The 17,336-nt window shown below is 34.4% G+C and overlaps 3 protein-coding genes across 5 annotated transcripts; 1 reads left to right on the top strand and 2 right to left on the bottom strand.

The window, feature by feature from the left end:
- Nucleotides 1-1,598: 1,598 nt before the first annotated feature.
- Nucleotides 1,599-9,523, top strand: LOC130809120 (rhamnogalacturonan I rhamnosyltransferase 1-like). Of its 2 annotated transcripts, none has more exons than XM_057674761.1 (8): nt 1,599-2,199; nt 2,723-2,790; nt 2,873-2,961; nt 3,043-3,205; nt 5,674-5,846; nt 6,917-7,121; nt 7,714-7,871; nt 8,600-9,523. In XM_057674761.1, the coding sequence occupies exons 1-8, from the start codon at nt 1,926-1,928 to the stop codon at nt 8,871-8,873; spliced, it is 1,404 nt and encodes a 467-aa protein (XP_057530744.1). In that variant the 5' UTR covers nt 1,599-1,925; the 3' UTR covers nt 8,874-9,523. The 2 variants fall into 2 exon arrangements, with proteins under 2 accessions (XP_057530744.1, XP_057530743.1); XM_057674760.1 differs by having other exon boundaries at nt 1,603-2,199; nt 5,557-5,846.
- A 138-nt stretch (nt 9,524-9,661) lies between these two features.
- Nucleotides 9,662-13,283, bottom strand: LOC130809122 (fructose-bisphosphate aldolase-lysine N-methyltransferase, chloroplastic). Its single transcript, XM_057674762.1, has 6 exons — nt 12,726-13,283; nt 12,568-12,596; nt 11,360-11,571; nt 10,846-10,965; nt 10,254-10,658; nt 9,662-10,171 (listed from the first exon to the last, which is right to left on the bottom strand). The coding sequence occupies exons 1-6, from the start codon at nt 13,181-13,183 to the stop codon at nt 9,953-9,955; spliced, it is 1,443 nt and encodes a 480-aa protein (XP_057530745.1). The 5' UTR covers nt 13,184-13,283; the 3' UTR covers nt 9,662-9,952.
- Nucleotides 13,284-13,983: 700 nt separating this feature from the next.
- LOC130809123 (uncharacterized) lies at nt 13,984-17,050 on the bottom strand. Of its 2 annotated transcripts, none has more exons than XM_057674765.1 (2): nt 16,289-17,002; nt 13,984-15,475 (listed from the first exon to the last, which is right to left on the bottom strand). In XM_057674765.1, the coding sequence occupies exon 1, from the start codon at nt 16,912-16,914 to the stop codon at nt 16,408-16,410; it is 507 nt and encodes a 168-aa protein (XP_057530748.1). In that variant the 5' UTR covers nt 16,915-17,002; the 3' UTR covers nt 13,984-15,475; nt 16,289-16,407. The 2 variants fall into 2 exon arrangements, with proteins under 2 accessions (XP_057530748.1, XP_057530746.1); XM_057674763.1 differs by having other exon boundaries at nt 13,988-15,286; nt 16,289-17,050.
- Nucleotides 17,051-17,336: the final 286 nt, after the last annotated feature.

The raw sequence follows: 17,336 nt of genomic DNA, 5'->3' as shown, positions 1-17,336 counted from the left end.
GCTACAATATAATCTTACATAACGATCTAGTTCAGAACATTGGTACATGTATACTGTATTATAACTTATCCATGGAGTATTTTTAATCACAGATTTGTGGTGTTGCATTGTAAAAACCATTTCAAGCTAGTTGCAATCGTTTCCTTTCCCATGTTTCTCCTTTTGTTGGGTGTTTTTAGCGTAACATTCTAAGTAGTTGTTAGTGATTTAATGAGACTAAGGCATTACTTTAAGGTTTTCTTTATATTTTTATCAAAAAATTGTGTTCCAAATACTACCATGAGTCCATGACAACTATTTTTACTGATCACACAATAATAATTTTGACAACAGCTACTGCTATTACTACCTACAATTACAACTACCTACTGCTAACGATTATATATTGACAATTAATAACTAAGTTGCCTCGAACAAGTCGTTTGTCTTTTCAAATGACGTATATTGTGTCTCGCCTGATGCGTTCCCAAATGGATCCCTAGACGTGGTTTACAGAAAACCGGCCTTGAGGTGGCTGTGGCTGTGTCCGATTTGAGCCGGTATGATCATGCTAGAACAATAAACCCCTGCTCAACAAAGAACTGTGCAACACATTCCTGATTCCTTCAATGATCCTCCTCTGTTAATTTTAAAAATAATACTTCTACTATAAATCAAGAGTTATTATTAATTAAATAAAAATATGCATTTAATTTTGCTTAAAACGACCACTATTATTTGGAGTGATATGATAAAATAAAGATATGGAAGTAAGTGAAACAACAGAAGGGTAATTAAGTAGGCTTTAGTGCACTCAACAACATGTCCTTTCCAATTTAGTTATCAAAATATGACTACTTTCTTGGTGCTTGTGAAATAAAATATATTAACCTACTATATCTAGTTGTTGATATTAAATAATATAAATAAATATTATTAGTTTTATATTTGTATTTATATCCTCTTTTGTCTTCTACCCTTAATTTTCTAAATAGACGTAGTAATGGACACTTCTCTTGGGAGCAACACTATTACATTTAAACCTAGTTAAAAAATTCTAAAAATTAATTTTGTATATTTTTATTAAATTTATTGATAAAAAATTAAGGATATTATGTTGAAAGATTTGTATAAATTTAGACGTATAATTAAATGGAAAGATTTCTTATAAGAACAAAAAATGAAACATCCAAAATAAAAAAGAGGGAGTATATTTTAATGTGCATCAACCTTAAAAGGTATAAAAATAATATATTTGCCATTTGACAAATAACAATTATTCAAGTATAGCCTATAGAGGTCGGAGATTAATATCTATGGGTACGAAAATTTTTGATGAATATAAATACAGAAAAATAGATGGGAGCCGCCCTTCATTTTACCATCATCCCCACTAGAGATAGAAATGTTTATTTAGATCACCCTATTAATTTCGAATTAGGTATTTCGAGACGATTTAAAATCGAATTTTATGCCTATATTTTTTTTAAATAATTATAAATTATTTTTAATTCGATTATGAAATCAAATAAATTTCAAATGATATGATCTATTTTAAACACTTTGCTCCCATTGTGGTCGCCACTCGCCAGAAAACAAAACAATAAAACAACTCTTCAAACTTCGTTATATTTTCTTCCCTTTTTTATTTTCGTTATTAATTTCTCTCATTCTCCCTCCTTACTCTTCCTCGTGAATATTCTTACCTTCTCTCCCTCTCTCTCTCTCATGTTTTCTGCGCTTATCATTACATATTTACAATCATAATTTCAAATTCCACTTCCTCGATCTACATTCCCTTCATTTGCTAGGGTTTCTATTCAATTCGATCTTCCGCCATTGCAGAATAATTCATTATGGGGACGTCTTTGCTCATCTTCAAAATCAACATTGCATTATAATTCATTGCATTGGAATCATTATTTAAGGAGTTTTTCTTCCAATGAATGGGCGATGACCTGGAAAAGGACACAAAAATGGAAGTTAGATTGGATGGTTTTCCGCAGGTGAGGTATGGTAAGATTCCGGTGCTGCCTGTGGTTGAAAGAACAAGACTTAATGGCTGTTTTGTCAAGGTTTGTTCCAGCATTGTCTTGTGGACCGTTGTATTTCAGCTTCTTGTCTATGGAGTGCTATGGCATCCTCATTTCCTCAATAATTTCTCCCATAAATTGTATCCTGTGACTGCCGTTCTTCCGTCTCCTCCACCTCCTCCTCCAAGTGAGATCTCTTTTTGCTTAGATTACTATTTGTTTGTTGTTTAGTTAATCTGGCGTATTTATGCTTGCAATTAGTGAGAAATATGTTATTTTTGAGTAGTATAATTTGCGAATCGCGACCTATGTTATTTTTGAGTAGTATAATTTGCGAATTGCGACCGATCACCTATGTATGCGATTCTATTGTTGGTCTTCTGTGCAATCAACTAAGTATCCTTCCATTGAAAATTCGCTATTTGCATTTCTTTATGTATCTGATCTTTGCCTCATGATTGTTTTAAGGGTAATTTGATCTCAATGCAACAAAACAGGAGTTTCTTCTTGTGTTAGGGCTTACGCTGAAGGCCCCCTTTTAGGTTTTGTGGTTCTCCAACTTGGAGTAAATTATTCATAGTTAATGACTTAGGGGATTCCTATGTTTGCTCTTTTCTTTTCTTGATGAAGTTTTTCTCGTGCAGGAAATAGTGATGCTAAAAAGCTATAAGGGTCAATTAAAGTGTTTACTCTAAATTTAATGGTTGCAGGAAACTACACAAGTAATGGTTTTCTGAGAGTAACTTGCAATGGAGGCTTAAATCAAATGCGTGCTGCGGTTTGTGTCCTTGTTTTTAGTCTCAGTTAGCTTATACATCATTGCATCAAGCGTTGTCTTCTTAGGTTGTCTTGCATTTCAGATATGTGACATGGTGACAGTTGCTCGGTTCTTAAACCTTACTTTGGTTGTCCCAGATCTAGATAAGACATCCTTTTGGGCAGATACAAGGTAAATTTGCTTCAGCGAATAAAGCATTTCTCTTTGGCATTACTTCTGTGTAACACTAACCCCTTTAGGTTCTTGTGACAGCGACTTTGAGGACATCTTTGATATGAGACATTTCATTGATTCCCTAAGGGATGAGGTCCGGATCATTAAGAGGCTACCAAAAAGGTACGGGAAGAAGTTTGGATTCAATCCGCTGGTTATGCAACCTATTAGCTGGTCCAGTGAAAAGTATTATTTTCAACAGGTTTGTTCTCTTGATCGGTTTCACTTTACAATACAACTAAGAAGCAATGTGAGTTATCTTGGATTTTTAAATCCTTGACATGGAACTCAAATAATTATAATTTGTGTTGCATTGGATTTCTTGATGAATGATTTTGCTCTCTGAATAATTTTGGTGGGTCATTAAACAACAATCGATTGTTGCATTTTCTTTGAGGAATGGCAACATGAAAATATCTAGATTCTAAAGTTGATGAACCTTTCAAGCAAATTCGATGTGCTTAGCAAATATTGATGATTGGTTCAGGCTTTCCAAGTGACATTCTCTTAAAATTTTTATTTTTGATTGGTCGATTACTAGGTCAAAATAACATTTTTGCACTGCCATTAAAGTGACTTCCGCCTTGGGAGGGGGCTGGTCAATTTTTTATTGTGTTATTTCTACTCTTTATTTTGCCTTGCATACATGTTCCAAGCAATCTACTAGGGTTACAAAAATCCATTCGCATAATCACATTTTGGACTATTTATAACACTTTGCAGATTTGCGTAACGGAAGCATCCTGACTTGCAATTGAGAAAGAGTGAGACTTTGGTTGGTTCATTGAGATTATAGTGAGTTCATTCTATTTATCTTCACATAATATGAGATCTAGAATTTCGCTGGGCGAGAACTCTACTTTTGAAAGCTTCTGGTACAAAAAATGGAGGTTAGGTTAGAGATTACAATAGTAAAAGAACGAAAAAGGTCAAAAAACATTATGCCTTTAATGTTTGTTTGTAGACACCTGACAATAGCATCTTTGCTTTTATATCTATTAAATTCTACAAGATTTTAGTTGGACCCTCAGCTTATTGTATTATTAATGTATTACTTTATTTTATGCCTCTGACAATAACAAAGCCAAAACCTTAATTCCAAAAGATTGAGTTCGGCCATTTGAACCAATAAATCAGTTCCAACGGTTATGCACTTAAACTCTCCTTCTCTGCTCTTTTTGATTTTCTACCATTTCAATCTAGAATCTTCGCATTCATTTCCACTCCCACCCTTCTAGTCATATTTGATCTTCTTCATCCTCTTATAATTCTGCAAAGTTCCAAACTTTCTACTGGTTTGCCTACACTTTGTCATTGCAAATTCTTAAACCACATTATATAATATTTTTCATCTTATTCTTAACATATGCTATGCCTAAATCTTTTCTTACGCCTTCGATTCAAATTTTATCTCTTAAAGTATGTTCACACATCCATTCAAAAATCCCCATTTCGGCTACCCTTATCTTCCTATCATATGCAGTTCTTATTCATGTGAAGTTGCACTTGATGTTTGCTATCGGTCAATTGAAAACCTCATCTTTGTTAGTGTTATTACTGACAAGGGTAAGATTGCGTACATCCAACCCCCCAAACCCCACCCCAGGTGGAAGCCACTTAATGACATTGGGGTAATGTAATATTGGTGGTGATTTTTTGAAGAAAGTTCATGCTAGTGTGATGCACCGGGAATTTATGAAGGATAGTGGAAAATTTTGAATAAGTAACAACATATGAGAATGTTTGAACTTCTGGTTTATGTCACTTTATTTTCTTAACTCCATTCTATGATGATTATTTGATCCTCTCTAATCTTTGAGGATTTTGTTGGTGAATAACTGAAAAGTTTTCTTATTGCTGTTATGCTGGTGTGGTGCCTGTGATTGTAACGAGGTTTGAACTTCAGGTTCTTTTGACATAGTGGAGTGTTAACACTATTTTTTGGACAGTTGGGTTTGTCTTGGACTCATGCTTCGTGGTTCTTTTTTGAGTGTGTTTTCTTCAGGTGGTCCCAGGATTGACATTTCTTTATTAATGATGGTTTGGATTCTAGATGATGATACTCACTAGTAATCCTCCACATTTTCTTCATGACTGTTGTTATACGTCTTTATTTACTTGATGTGCTAATTTATGAATATTTGTGGCTACAGTTTATAGTTCTGAATGGAAGTTGTTGCCTTTTCAACTGTTAGACAACAATCTTAAAGTTAGTCCACCGATTTTTTTTTAGATTCGAAAAAATTGAGTTGCTGTTAGTTAGTTGAAAATTGAAGAAAGTTTTTTCCTCACTTTGAAATTGGCATCTAATATTGACATTTCATTATGTTGGTTGAAGCTTGTAAATTTTCTCTTTTAATTTTGATATCCTTTGGATGGCATTGTGGTGATTTGTGATGTGCTGATATCAAATGCATTGGCCAAGGTGGTGTCCTGTTCAGTGGATTGATTAAAATTGATTGTCTTTTATGCTTTAGATTATGAAAACCTGGCTGTTCTTCTATACATCTTTCTGCTGACTCATCCGCTTTTTGTTTGGTGGGTATAATGCAGATTCTGCCACTTTTTGAGAAGCATAGAGTCATACATTTTAATAAAACAGATGCACGTTTAGCAAACAATGGACTTCCTCTTGAAATTCAGAGACTCAGGTGCCGTGTTAATTTTCAGGCTTTGAAATTCGCTCCTAAAATTGAGGCTCTGGGAAAGAAATTGATCCGTCTACTTCAAGCAAAGGGACATTTCGTTGCGTTGCATCTGAGATATGAGATGGACATGCTAGCTTTCTCAGGATGTAATCATGGCTGCAGTGAGGCGGAAGCTAAGGAGCTCAAGCGGATGAGGTTAGTTTGCTTAAATTCTTATATCTTCTTTGTAAACTGTGTTGCCTTTTTATTATTCTCCACTTTATTGATGTTAGCAAAGCCCTAATTGTCAAATAAATTAAAAAGGCATAATAAGGTAGTGACTTAGTCATCTGATATTTGGGATTTGGAGCATCATTTAGTCTGTCAACAATCATTTTGACTTGGGATATTGGAGCTGGTCTACTTTTTAAGTCCAAACTTCAAAGGTTGTCAATAGAGATGCAGATGTTGTTTCCATACGGTTTATTTCAAGCATCACTTCAGGATTATTAGTAATTGTCATGTTACTAACTGTGATGTTTTAGCAAATATGACGGTTTGCTGTAATATCCTAATTTTTTTTACCACTGATTGATTGCATTATTAAGTATTGACCAGGGCAAGAATGCAACATCAAAAATAAGAGAAGAGAATATTACAAATGACATCATTAACGTGCCAACTACCTAGTAACATAGAAAATCACTTTTGTACAAGGTGCATAATTTTTCACCTTCAAAATTTAAGAGTCCTGCAAAGAACTTGCATTTGAAAGCTGATGCATTTTCTTCCTATATTGGAGCTCTTGCCATAGTGAATAAACTATCTTATTAGCCAAGTCATAAAGGTTTTCAAATCTATCACTACGCTTATTGTAAAGTTAAAAAAAGTCGCAGTTAAGGGCTATTTAAGGGATATCTCATGGTTTCTTTAACAGTTTTTATGAAGTGACCTCCTTAATATAAAAATCAAATGATTATGAGAAACTTGGGGCCGACTAAAATAGTAAGTAATAAAAACCGAAACTGCATTTGCACTATATGTCTTGTCTTGTTTTAAAGTTGACAATGTGACTAATCAGATCTATAGCAAACAAACATATAATTTAAGTGGTCTAACCCCATTTATGATGGCTTTTTTGTCCCCTTTGTTTTTTCCCCTTCTAGTCTTCTCATTAACAAATTTTGTCTCTAGTGAGGATAAAATTCTCTTTTGTTTGTATAAACTTCTAGTCTGAATTTTCCCATGTGATCTTCACTTGGCACTTGTTTTGTCTCATTGCTTAGGTATACATACCCATGGTGGAGAGATAAGGAAATCAACTCTGTGGAGAAGAGGACTCAAGGTTTATGTCCTCTTACACCGGAGGAAATAACTTTAATTCTACAGGCGCTGAATTTTGGTAACAACACCCAAATATACATTGCTTCTGGAGAAATTTATGGTAGCGAAAGAAGACTTGCAGCTCTGCGTGCTGCATTTCCTAGTATTGTAAGTTACATAAATTTTTTGTGTTCTAGAGTGCTTTATTTTTCGACCACATGTTTCCTTGTCTAGGTAGAGTGCTAGAAATATTAATATAGGGTGAATTTAGGACTTTGGTTTTTTCGTTGATATGATATTGGTAATATATAGTATTTGTTTAATCCAGAGAAGTTGTGGATCTCTGGAAGAGGCATTGTTTTGGTCTCTTTGTTTATTCTATAAATGTTGTGGGTCTGCTCTCTGCATTTTGGTATTAGCAGTGATAGAGGGTGCGACATTTGTAAAAACATTTTTTCCTTAAACTAAATATATTACACATATTATCAAACTAGATGGAAATACATAAGATTGTGGACCTGTTGGTCCTTTGGGCATTGCCATTAGGGTCTTGATTCTTTCATGTGGTCCCTTTCTGATGCATTGCGAGGTTGAAATTCTTTGTTTTTATCTTGCCTTGATTTTTGGTATACTTCTGCTCCCTGCTACCTTACAGTGTATCCAAACTTCTGTTTAATGAAATTTGTTTTCTTATTTGAGGTAGAAAATTTACAGTTTATGCATCTAATGAAAAGTATATACCCCATAATTGTGATTGCAGATTAAAAAGGATATGCTACTTGATCCGAATGATTTGCGGCAGTTCCGTAATCATTCTTCTCAAATGGCAGCATTAGATTTTTTAGTTTCTGTTGCCAGTGATATATTTGTTCCAACTTATGATGGAAACATGGCAAGGCTAGTTGAAGGTCATCGCAGGTATCATTTTGTACTTGTCATTTGGAGTTGGCTTGTCATGAAGCATAAATGTAAGCGGAATAAATTTTTGTGAACTAAAGTGCGATTTTTCTCTCTAGACAACTCAGATTTATGTCATAAAGGAGTTAACTACACATACACAGATACACTGATGTGTCTTAGATATTATAACTGGCATAGAAAAAACAAAAGGAATTAAAGCAATTTGAGGGTCACTCAGTTTATCCAATATTCTAAACTTTTCATATAAATTAGTACAAAAGAACTTCAGAGAACTATGGGTTTATTTTGTATTTTTAACTCACGATGTTCTATATAATTTTCCTGTTGCGTCTTTTATTTTTGAGATGCATTTCTTGTGTATATCATTAATGACTCTGTTCCAGCACAACTATTGGCAGCACTGATCACGGTAACCACTTTGTGTTTTGCAGCCAAAACAAGCCATGCCTCTTTTTTCTTTCCTCACTCAATATGTAATCAATGTATTCTTCGTCTCTGGATCTTCTCTCACCCAATTTGTCAAAAATTTCAATGCGCTCCTCTTTTTTAAACTTCAGTTGAAACCTTACATCAGCCATAAATCAATCCGAAGATAGATGATAGTGTGTTTAGGGTTTAGTTCTCAAGTACTCCTTTAATCTCAACACAAGTGTCTCATTTCTTTGTTGGGTCAGCTCACCAATTCCTTATTTAGTTTGCTATTTGTGTCTCACCTATAATTTCAGGTATCACGGTTTCAAGAAAACCATTTTATTGGATCGGAAAAGACTTGTTGAGTTAATTGATTTATATCAGAATGGGACGCGTTCATGGGATTATTTTGCAGCTACCGTCAAGATGATACATGCTAACCGGTCAGGTCAACACATACACAGGAATGTTATTCCGGATAAACCAAAGGAGGAGGATTATTTTTATGCCAATCCCCTGGAGTGCTTGTGCCAAGATCCTTATTGCAACGATTATATTGTCTCTCGTAACAGCAGTGTTTTACATTGAAGGTTTTACGATAATCTTTCCCTAGTGTATCTTACGCAATTAACAAGCTCGAGCCAGTTCATAAGGTCCCAATGGATAAGTTATCAAAAACCTATGGTCTGCTAATTTTGAAAAGCTTTGAATGAATGGCCCACTGATGTGAAGATGTCTCGTAAGTTGACAAGTGAAGTACGAGCAGAGAAACATGAATTCTCTTTTGTGCAAGTAGTTGTCATGCTTGCTGCCGCAGGTGGATTTAGTCTCCATGAAATATTGGAGATTGTCTCACCATGATACATTAGCTTGATACTTGATAGTATTGTTGGGCATAGATTGTCCGTGAAGTTAGACTAGGCATAAATTAGTTTCATTCTGCAAAAGCAGTTTGATCTCTCATTTCAACATCTTTCTTTACCCCCAACTTAGCTTTAGCCGTGCAGTAGATTTATACATCTTTTTGCCCCCTCCCTTTTCTCTTTGTTTTGTAAAGTGTAATTCATTTTTCAAATCAATCAAACGCCATACAAGACCATTTGAAATCTAAGTTTATTCTGGGAATAATTTTCTCTGTTGAAGTTATGGTCAGATATATGATAATTGTTCATGACTGAGAAGGGCCATTTTTGCCATAATCGCCTGACGAGCAGTTGTTGTAGTAACAATGAATACAGCAAATTCGAGTAGGCTTAGGGTTTTAACTGAATATGCTGCCAATTTGCAGGCTTAATGCTAGGGATGTACTTGCTCTGTACTTTAAAATGTACTACACAAGGTGTAACATTCAAAAAACTATTCAATTACAATAATTATAACCAAAATATTCAGCAATGATCGTAAAATTATCAGAAAAGTGGGGCAAATTTGAAAGATCGAAGCTTTAACAATTTTTACCACATACATGTATCAATTTTTCTTAACTATTAACTCAATTATTAAAAGAACCCTAATGTACAATAGGTATAAGAAATCATTTCAATTTTATGTTATTCCATAGGTACTACCGAGTGATGTTATCAGATTCCATCTCTTCATCTACGATTCAAGGATTGAATGCATGATACTTGATCCTCAGCTGCATTCGGAACAAAGCACAAAAAGAATTAGACCTCTCCTATCCAAGGAAGCTTTTCGCCCTGCGCTCCGGCCAGACCTAGGTCCTTGAGCCTCCTCTCTTGATAGTATTCAAATCCAGCTAATTCCATCTCTCTATCTTTGAATACCGCATCAATTTGTTGCAAAACCTTCTTTTCTTCCAATCTTATCCCTATAGCAATCTCATGCCGTGGATTCAAATCACCTTGTAACATCAATTTCTCGTCCTACACAAAGCACAATTATTGATGTACCAGCTTAAGGGAATATTAGACAGAGGATTCTTAACAGGAATAAGCATCCGTTTACCTCTTCAATGGTGGTAGTGTAACCAGAAAGAGCAGATTTACAAGCATCACGTATCACTTGGCATATGAACTCCTCATTTGTAGGGCTAACAGGAAGCTCAAGATGGCCCCAGATAGAGTTCCTGAATATAGATTCCAACAGAAACGCATCGGTTCCACCAAGTGCCAGAAGTCTAAGATATGGGAGCATGACTGCTGGAAGAGGCTGATCCAAAACAATATCAAAGTATGCAGTTTTCCCCATGCCATTTGACTCGGCTATGTCTAGTTTATCTCCGAAAAAGGGGTCGGACTCGGGTATCTCCAGTGTTAGGGTGTACGCATTGCGTTCTGATCGAGATTCGATGAACCCGTAATCCAAGGCTAGTTCGGCATTGCTCTTGTTTAAACCATATTGGATCTTAATCTGTTTAATAAAAAATTTGGTCATAAACAAGAAAGAGCATCGTGGAGTTTAATGACTCGAGCATTTACACATTATTAATTCGCCTCCTAACTGAGCTAAAGAATTCTTATCAGCACTTGATGCTGAACAGGGTCAAAGTTAAGCATACACATGAGACATCATTGTTCAATCGGAGAGGATAAATCACCTGGTCGCCAGCCTTCACTGAGATGGGACTCCTCAGGGAGAATAGGAGTTCTCTAGAAAACAGACCAGCGCCCCTGACATCCCAAGCATTATCTTGCATTATATCAGGGCTGTGGTTGATCTGATGCACCAAGTTCATAACATGTTAAATTCAATTAAACTTGCCAGTTGCCACAAATGTAACTACTGAAATTTCACACATTGTAAAAGTTTTAGAGATGCATACGGCAGTCATTTCTTAAATCCTAAACCCAAAAATTATTCAAAATGTACAGCAAACAATTCTAGTTAAAAACACTCCCTCCAAATAAAAAACAAATTGGACAATGTCATAAAAATTAAGGGTAGGGAATGTTGAGAGACTAATGGGTGGATAGTGGTGGGAACTAACTTTAGGAAAAAAATAAGACATGCTAAAAAGGAAATGTACATATAGGCAATAGGCATCAGATGGAGGGACTATTGAGGGAATTTCACATATCAGATTATGGAACTTGGGGAGAAAAATTATGTACCAAGTCTGCCAAAGGGATTAGAACAAGGCTTTGGCCCTCCAAGCGAGTGAATGCTCTTGATCGTAGGATTCCAAATGCCCAGAAGAAATCATTTAGCATTACATCAAAAGGGAAAAGTCTCTTGTTGGGAACTATTATTTCTTCCTTCAGGTTTGCAAATTCATTTGCTACTAATTCCTTCACACCCAATGTTGTATTCAGCAGCTGGCTACCTGCAATGAAGTACTTCTATCAACATAATTAAGGTAGGCAAACAGACAATTGTCTGCAAAAAGACCCTCCTTCATTTTCTACCTACTTATTTGTTTCTTTTCAAAGGGTAAAACATGTAGAACACTTTGTCTAAATAATCAATTTGCAAATAAATTGAATCTCAAAACTGTAGTCTAGAGAGGCATAAGACAAACTTAAGTTGTTTTACACTCCAAGCCAACCAAAATCTCTTGTACACAACTTGTGAACAACCGGAGATGATTTGCACTTTTGAATTAGCTCAAAACAAATGAAGTCCCGTAACTATTCGAGGAACAACTGTACGTGCCTTCCTTACCTAGAAGCCTACATAGACATGAATTACCAAAACTCGATGGCTGGAACCAAATTTGAAATGCAATATTCACATAGACAGTAGACATTATTGTTTAAATCAAAGTGTGCATAATTTGGCGGCTTGACTATTTAGAACTACTTATGTTGGGTGATCTGAAAAGCTAACACTCAAAAACTACAAGCAAAAAGAAATATAAAGCGAAATAAAGTTCCAGACAGTTACAAGAAACTACGTGAGTTGTGACTAGCCATTTGACTCAGTTTATCACTAATACAGAACAAGACAGCTGAAGCTGCTGGTGACGAACTTATAAATGACGATTGGTTGTGATGTCGTGGAATATGACTATATGGGCAGTTCACACTTGAATTCAAAGTAGGATTCATACAATAGTTTTAGACATGAAAATATAATCTGAATCCCCCCATCCCCCTTATGCTTAAGTGATGGGGTATCATTTATTTCCAGCGGTTGTATGTTGATAAGCTATTTGCAACTACTGTGTGAATGGTGTTGAACTATTGCTGATAAACTCCTTCCAGGCCATTCACCATGATAGCACAATTAAATTACACTCATAATATGACAATTGAATTAAGAAAAATGTAATAACTAATTAGATAGCAAATTTGCAAGCAAAAATATGAAAAGAACTAACCTTGAAGTTCAGAGAGCTCCTCTTCTGACCTGCTCTGAAAGCAATAACCAAACTTTCATTTAGGTCTACTCATTTAAAACCCACAAATTAAACCAGTAAAATATTGAAAATAAAAGCTACCCAGAAACTAAAATCAATCAAATTAACCAAAAACATACCAGAAAACAGTAGAATTAGTAAAATCAGGCAAAATATCAATGTAAGGCTTCCAAGAAGAAGCATCTCCAAGCTTCTTTTCTCTAATCAAAAACAAAGCAACAGAAACCCAAGGTTTAAGCCCATTACAGATAGATCCAATCTGTGAAGCTGCTACAGTATCTGGGTTTATCCAAAACTTTTTGGGTACCTGCAAAACAACCTCGTTTCTGGATATATCTTTTTTGGCTATTAGACCCAAACCTTCTGGAACAATGGCAGGTTTTAGAGGACATTTTGCAGAGATAACGCCATTGTTGGAGAGCCAATCCCAGAAATTCTGGACTTGAGGTGGTGGGTCCCTCTCTGGCGGCCTGAAACATCTGATTGACAAAGGTTTTTTGAGGGTGAGAGGAGAGGGTTTGAAATTGGTGAGGAAGGGGAAGTTTGATGAAGGGTTGAGGGTGAATGTAGTGGCCATTTTAGTGAACACAATTTCTCAATCCAAATTTCTGTTAATTTAGTAATTTGTTAGAAGACGAGTCATCGTCATATCTCTTGCCCTCCCACTCTTTTTGAGTCGATACAAATTCAATTAAACAATTCTCTTAATTTTATTAAGATGGAGTCTTGTTTTACTTAGAAAGTAAATATTACATTTTAAAAAAAGTCGCAATGAAAGGGTTAAAAGAGAATGTTGTAGCAATATTTAAAATTTAAAGATTTATGCGATCAACATCTAATATAATTTTTAAAATTGTCTGAACAAAGGAATCTCTATTATACTTTGCAATAGATATAAGAGATTGTGGCTTTGAGTTAAGCTATACATAACGACCGTATATTAGTTGTGTAAATATTTGTTAATTGTATAAGTAGTTTTTGGTCCGTATATTAGTTGTGTAAATATTTGTTAATTGTATAAGTAGTTTTTGGTAATTGTTAGTAATTAGTTAGTTTTTTTACAAAATGTTACTTAAAAAGGTAGTTTAATTAAATTTTACAAAATATTATTTGCTAAATAGTGCACCATAATATTGTTTTTCAAATTGAGGTTAAACTACTTATTATAGTTGGTTTGTGAAAAATACTTAAACTATTTATTATTATTAAATGACTCACCAACTGACATATGACATTTAAAACACGTTTTATCTTGATTTTAAATGAATAATTCAGTCAAATTTTCAAATACAATTACTTTAAAATAAATTATCATAATATGTATTTGTAGAATCCTTTAAAAAATATACCTATAGAATCGACTTAATCTTGTTTTAATTACAATTTCCATGACCGGTGTACTACTTCTATTATCATTAATTACTTATTTTAATAACTTAATTGTAACCACAAATTGATTAATTGAAGTTCAAGTAGGAGTAGTCTTTATCCATTTCAAGAGAGATTGTGTTTTATTTTCAACATTAACAATACTCTCTAATAAAAGGAGCTTTTTTTTTATAACAACTGAAGTACAATTAACGCAGTATTGCAATTTATATTTCGTGACTTATATTTACCAAATGTTAGGACTTGATTAAGCAAATTAATCAACTTGTTCTCCAAATGTGCTCTTGAGATTGGTTGAGGGAGAATCAACATAGTACATTTCATCGTTGCAATCATTAGATGGAGGATCTTTGGGCATCAAGGCTAGCATTTTGCTTAAGATATGTGTACCAAGATCATTAAATCTGTAGGGACAAAGTGAGGACCATAAAACGCGTGAAAGAAGCCAAAAAACGTCCAAAAGGCTCCTGCCCTATACCTGCTCGAACAAGCAGCCATCATACTCAAACGAGCAGGCTTGCAGTAGCGGCTTATGTCCATTTTCTGCCTATTTGTGATGCTGCCCCACCTTATTTCGTATTAAGCCCTAACATTTCCTATAAATACACTAGTCCTTGGTCATTTGTTAGTGAGCCAAATGTATTCCCCTTTTTAGCTCTTTTCTTCGTCATCAAACCTCCATTTTAATTCCTTTACGATTGTAATTAGTTCTATAAACACATTATTAATACTATCCTAGCTAGATATGGAAGATGTTGTCTTATTTACTTTGTTCATTTTGCTATTCCTTACAAGGATAATATTACGTACATTCAAATCCTAAAATTTTGCTTATGTTTCAGCCATTTGATGAAATTAAGTTTGATGAATACATTGTTGTGAAGATGCAGAGGGCCCTTAAGCAATCACTGTAGGTTATTCTCAAGTCATAGCTGCAGTAACGGTTTGCGAAACGGATTTTGTGGTCAATGTTTGACCGTGGTAAACTCATAAATCTATTATGGTTCGGTGATGTGGCCTTATTTTTGCATAATTGTACCGAGTACGAACCCACAGGCCACAAGGCACCAATCATCTGATACCCTAGCAATTATGATATCAGACATCAAATACAATTTTAGATCTAAAAGATTGCAAATACAGGATGGCTGAAAAGCATCATACACAATTATTTAACATAGGAGCAATTCATAATGCAGTTTTACATCTTTCAGTGAACAAGCCATGCACAATTGAACCAAAGACAAGACCAACCGAACAAATTACAAGTGATATAGCTTCCTGTGCTATACTGCAAGCAACACAACAACTATGAATGATTTGGGACAGAACTTGAACAATCAGTTCGTCACAAACGTTCTCAAGTTTGCTAGGTCGAGTCAAATATGTAACGTCTAATTCTTATTGCATCAGGTTTGTCGGGTTGTTGCTTTGAATCCAAAGAAACCTTTATATGTCGAAATATCCAGATACAGAAACACTAATCAAAGTAACATAGAGGAGAAAACGATTAGTTGATCAAATGCTTTTATTTTAAGTCTGTTATACACTATCAATGTAAGTCATAAGCACATTCTAAAAGCTTCCATTCTACAAATTTTAGTATAATCATCTTGCTTACTATGTTTGATACAGATAAATTACACACACAAAGCGATAAGTTTTGAAAATTTCTGAACTTATCTCATTTCTGAGATACGAGTCATTTGTTGATTTCACAAATGAACACAAAAATGAATCAAAATGCATTTCGGTACTCTTATCTTTTAGATGCACTACGTGCAAGTTTGCTAGTGTGACAAATCACAGTTGATTCATAATTTGCAAAAGAAATGAAAGTATGTTTATGAAGATGATCAAGTCTTCATGTGCTAGCACCAACCTACAGTAATGTAGAACTTATTTGTATAATGTATTTTATAATCAAAACTATTGATTATAAGATCACATCATAATGTTATTCCTATGGGCATGATGGTAAGAACCATATCTTTCACCATACTTGTTGGTTCAACGACAATGCCAAAGTCTAAATCATAACAATGTGGGGTTGGGTTCATGAACCAAATCAAAATTGGTACTAATTCCAATAAGTTCACACAAACGAAAGAAGTAATTTGATTGGTAAAATTATGAATGATGATTATATTCAATACCCACAAAATAGGACATTAAAGTTTATAATGATTCCCATTGCAAGGGTAAAATCAGTTTAAACTTATTAATTAAAAGGAAATAATCACCATCAAATAGAGATTTGATGCTTAAATGATGCTATAACTTTCAAATTTACCTCTATGCCAGAAAGGAACTCCTCCAATCTTCAATCTTCAGTTAACAATCACTTTCTATTATCATCAACAAATTCCCCCAATTTTAACCAACAAAAGATTAGAAAAAAAAACCCTAAAATTAAGCCTCCTTTTGAACTTCAATTTCTGCAGTCTCCTCAATTTCATTTTTAAGCTCTTCTTCAGCTGATTTCTCTGCTTTAAGAATGGGCGCATAATAATCTGAATGAGCTTCCATACATTTCTTCAGACTTGATGTAACTTCAAAGCATTTCTCAACAATATCTTCCTTGTTTTTCTCCCCTTCTTCAACACACTGTTCCCATGCTATAAATGAATCCTTACAACCTCCTGCTTTCATGAACAAGCAAAACCCACACTCTCCTTCCTCTTCTTCTTCTTCTTCTTCCGCATTTTCTCTCTCTTGATCGTTAACTCGACCCTTTTCATCTGGGTTTCCGGGTTGATCGGAGTTTACTGGATTTTGGTTATCAGGAATTTTGGGATCTGAGTTTTGATTTGAGTCCATTTTGGGGTTTAGGGAATTTAAGGGAGTTGCGGATGTGTTTATGGGTTGAGAATGGACTTGGTCGCTAGGGTTTTGTGGACTTGATGTGTTAGCTCCCATGGCGGATATTCTGAGAGTATTTTATAAAAATTATAATAGTATATATCGGATTTTGAAAGTAAAACCCTACAAAAACCCAGTGAAGAATGAAGGCCAAGAGCGAAGATGTTGAAAGAAAAACATTGAAAATTACACATAGACACGTTTTCTGGTGAAAAATCTTGGAGAAAAAGATTCATAAATTTTGACTAAGTGATTTTTTAAAAATTTTTTTTAATAGTTTTATGAAACTAAATCTAATTGCCCCCGAAACTAAATTTGATTAATTTAACTTGAATTAAAGTAAAAATTAAATGAGATCATGTGATATATAAATATAATTAAATTAAGAGGTTGCTTGGAAAGAATAAGTAAAAAAAGAGAAAAAAGCAATTAACAAATCAATTTTTACTCCACTTATTGTAAATAAATTCTATTATTAA

The sequence above is a fragment of the Amaranthus tricolor genome, chromosome 3, assembly GCF_026212465.1.
Source record: "Amaranthus tricolor cultivar Red isolate AtriRed21 chromosome 3, ASM2621246v1, whole genome shotgun sequence".
NCBI lineage: Eukaryota > Viridiplantae > Streptophyta > Magnoliopsida > Caryophyllales > Amaranthaceae > Amaranthus > Amaranthus tricolor.
This window is presented reverse-complemented; position numbering and strand designations above follow the sequence as displayed.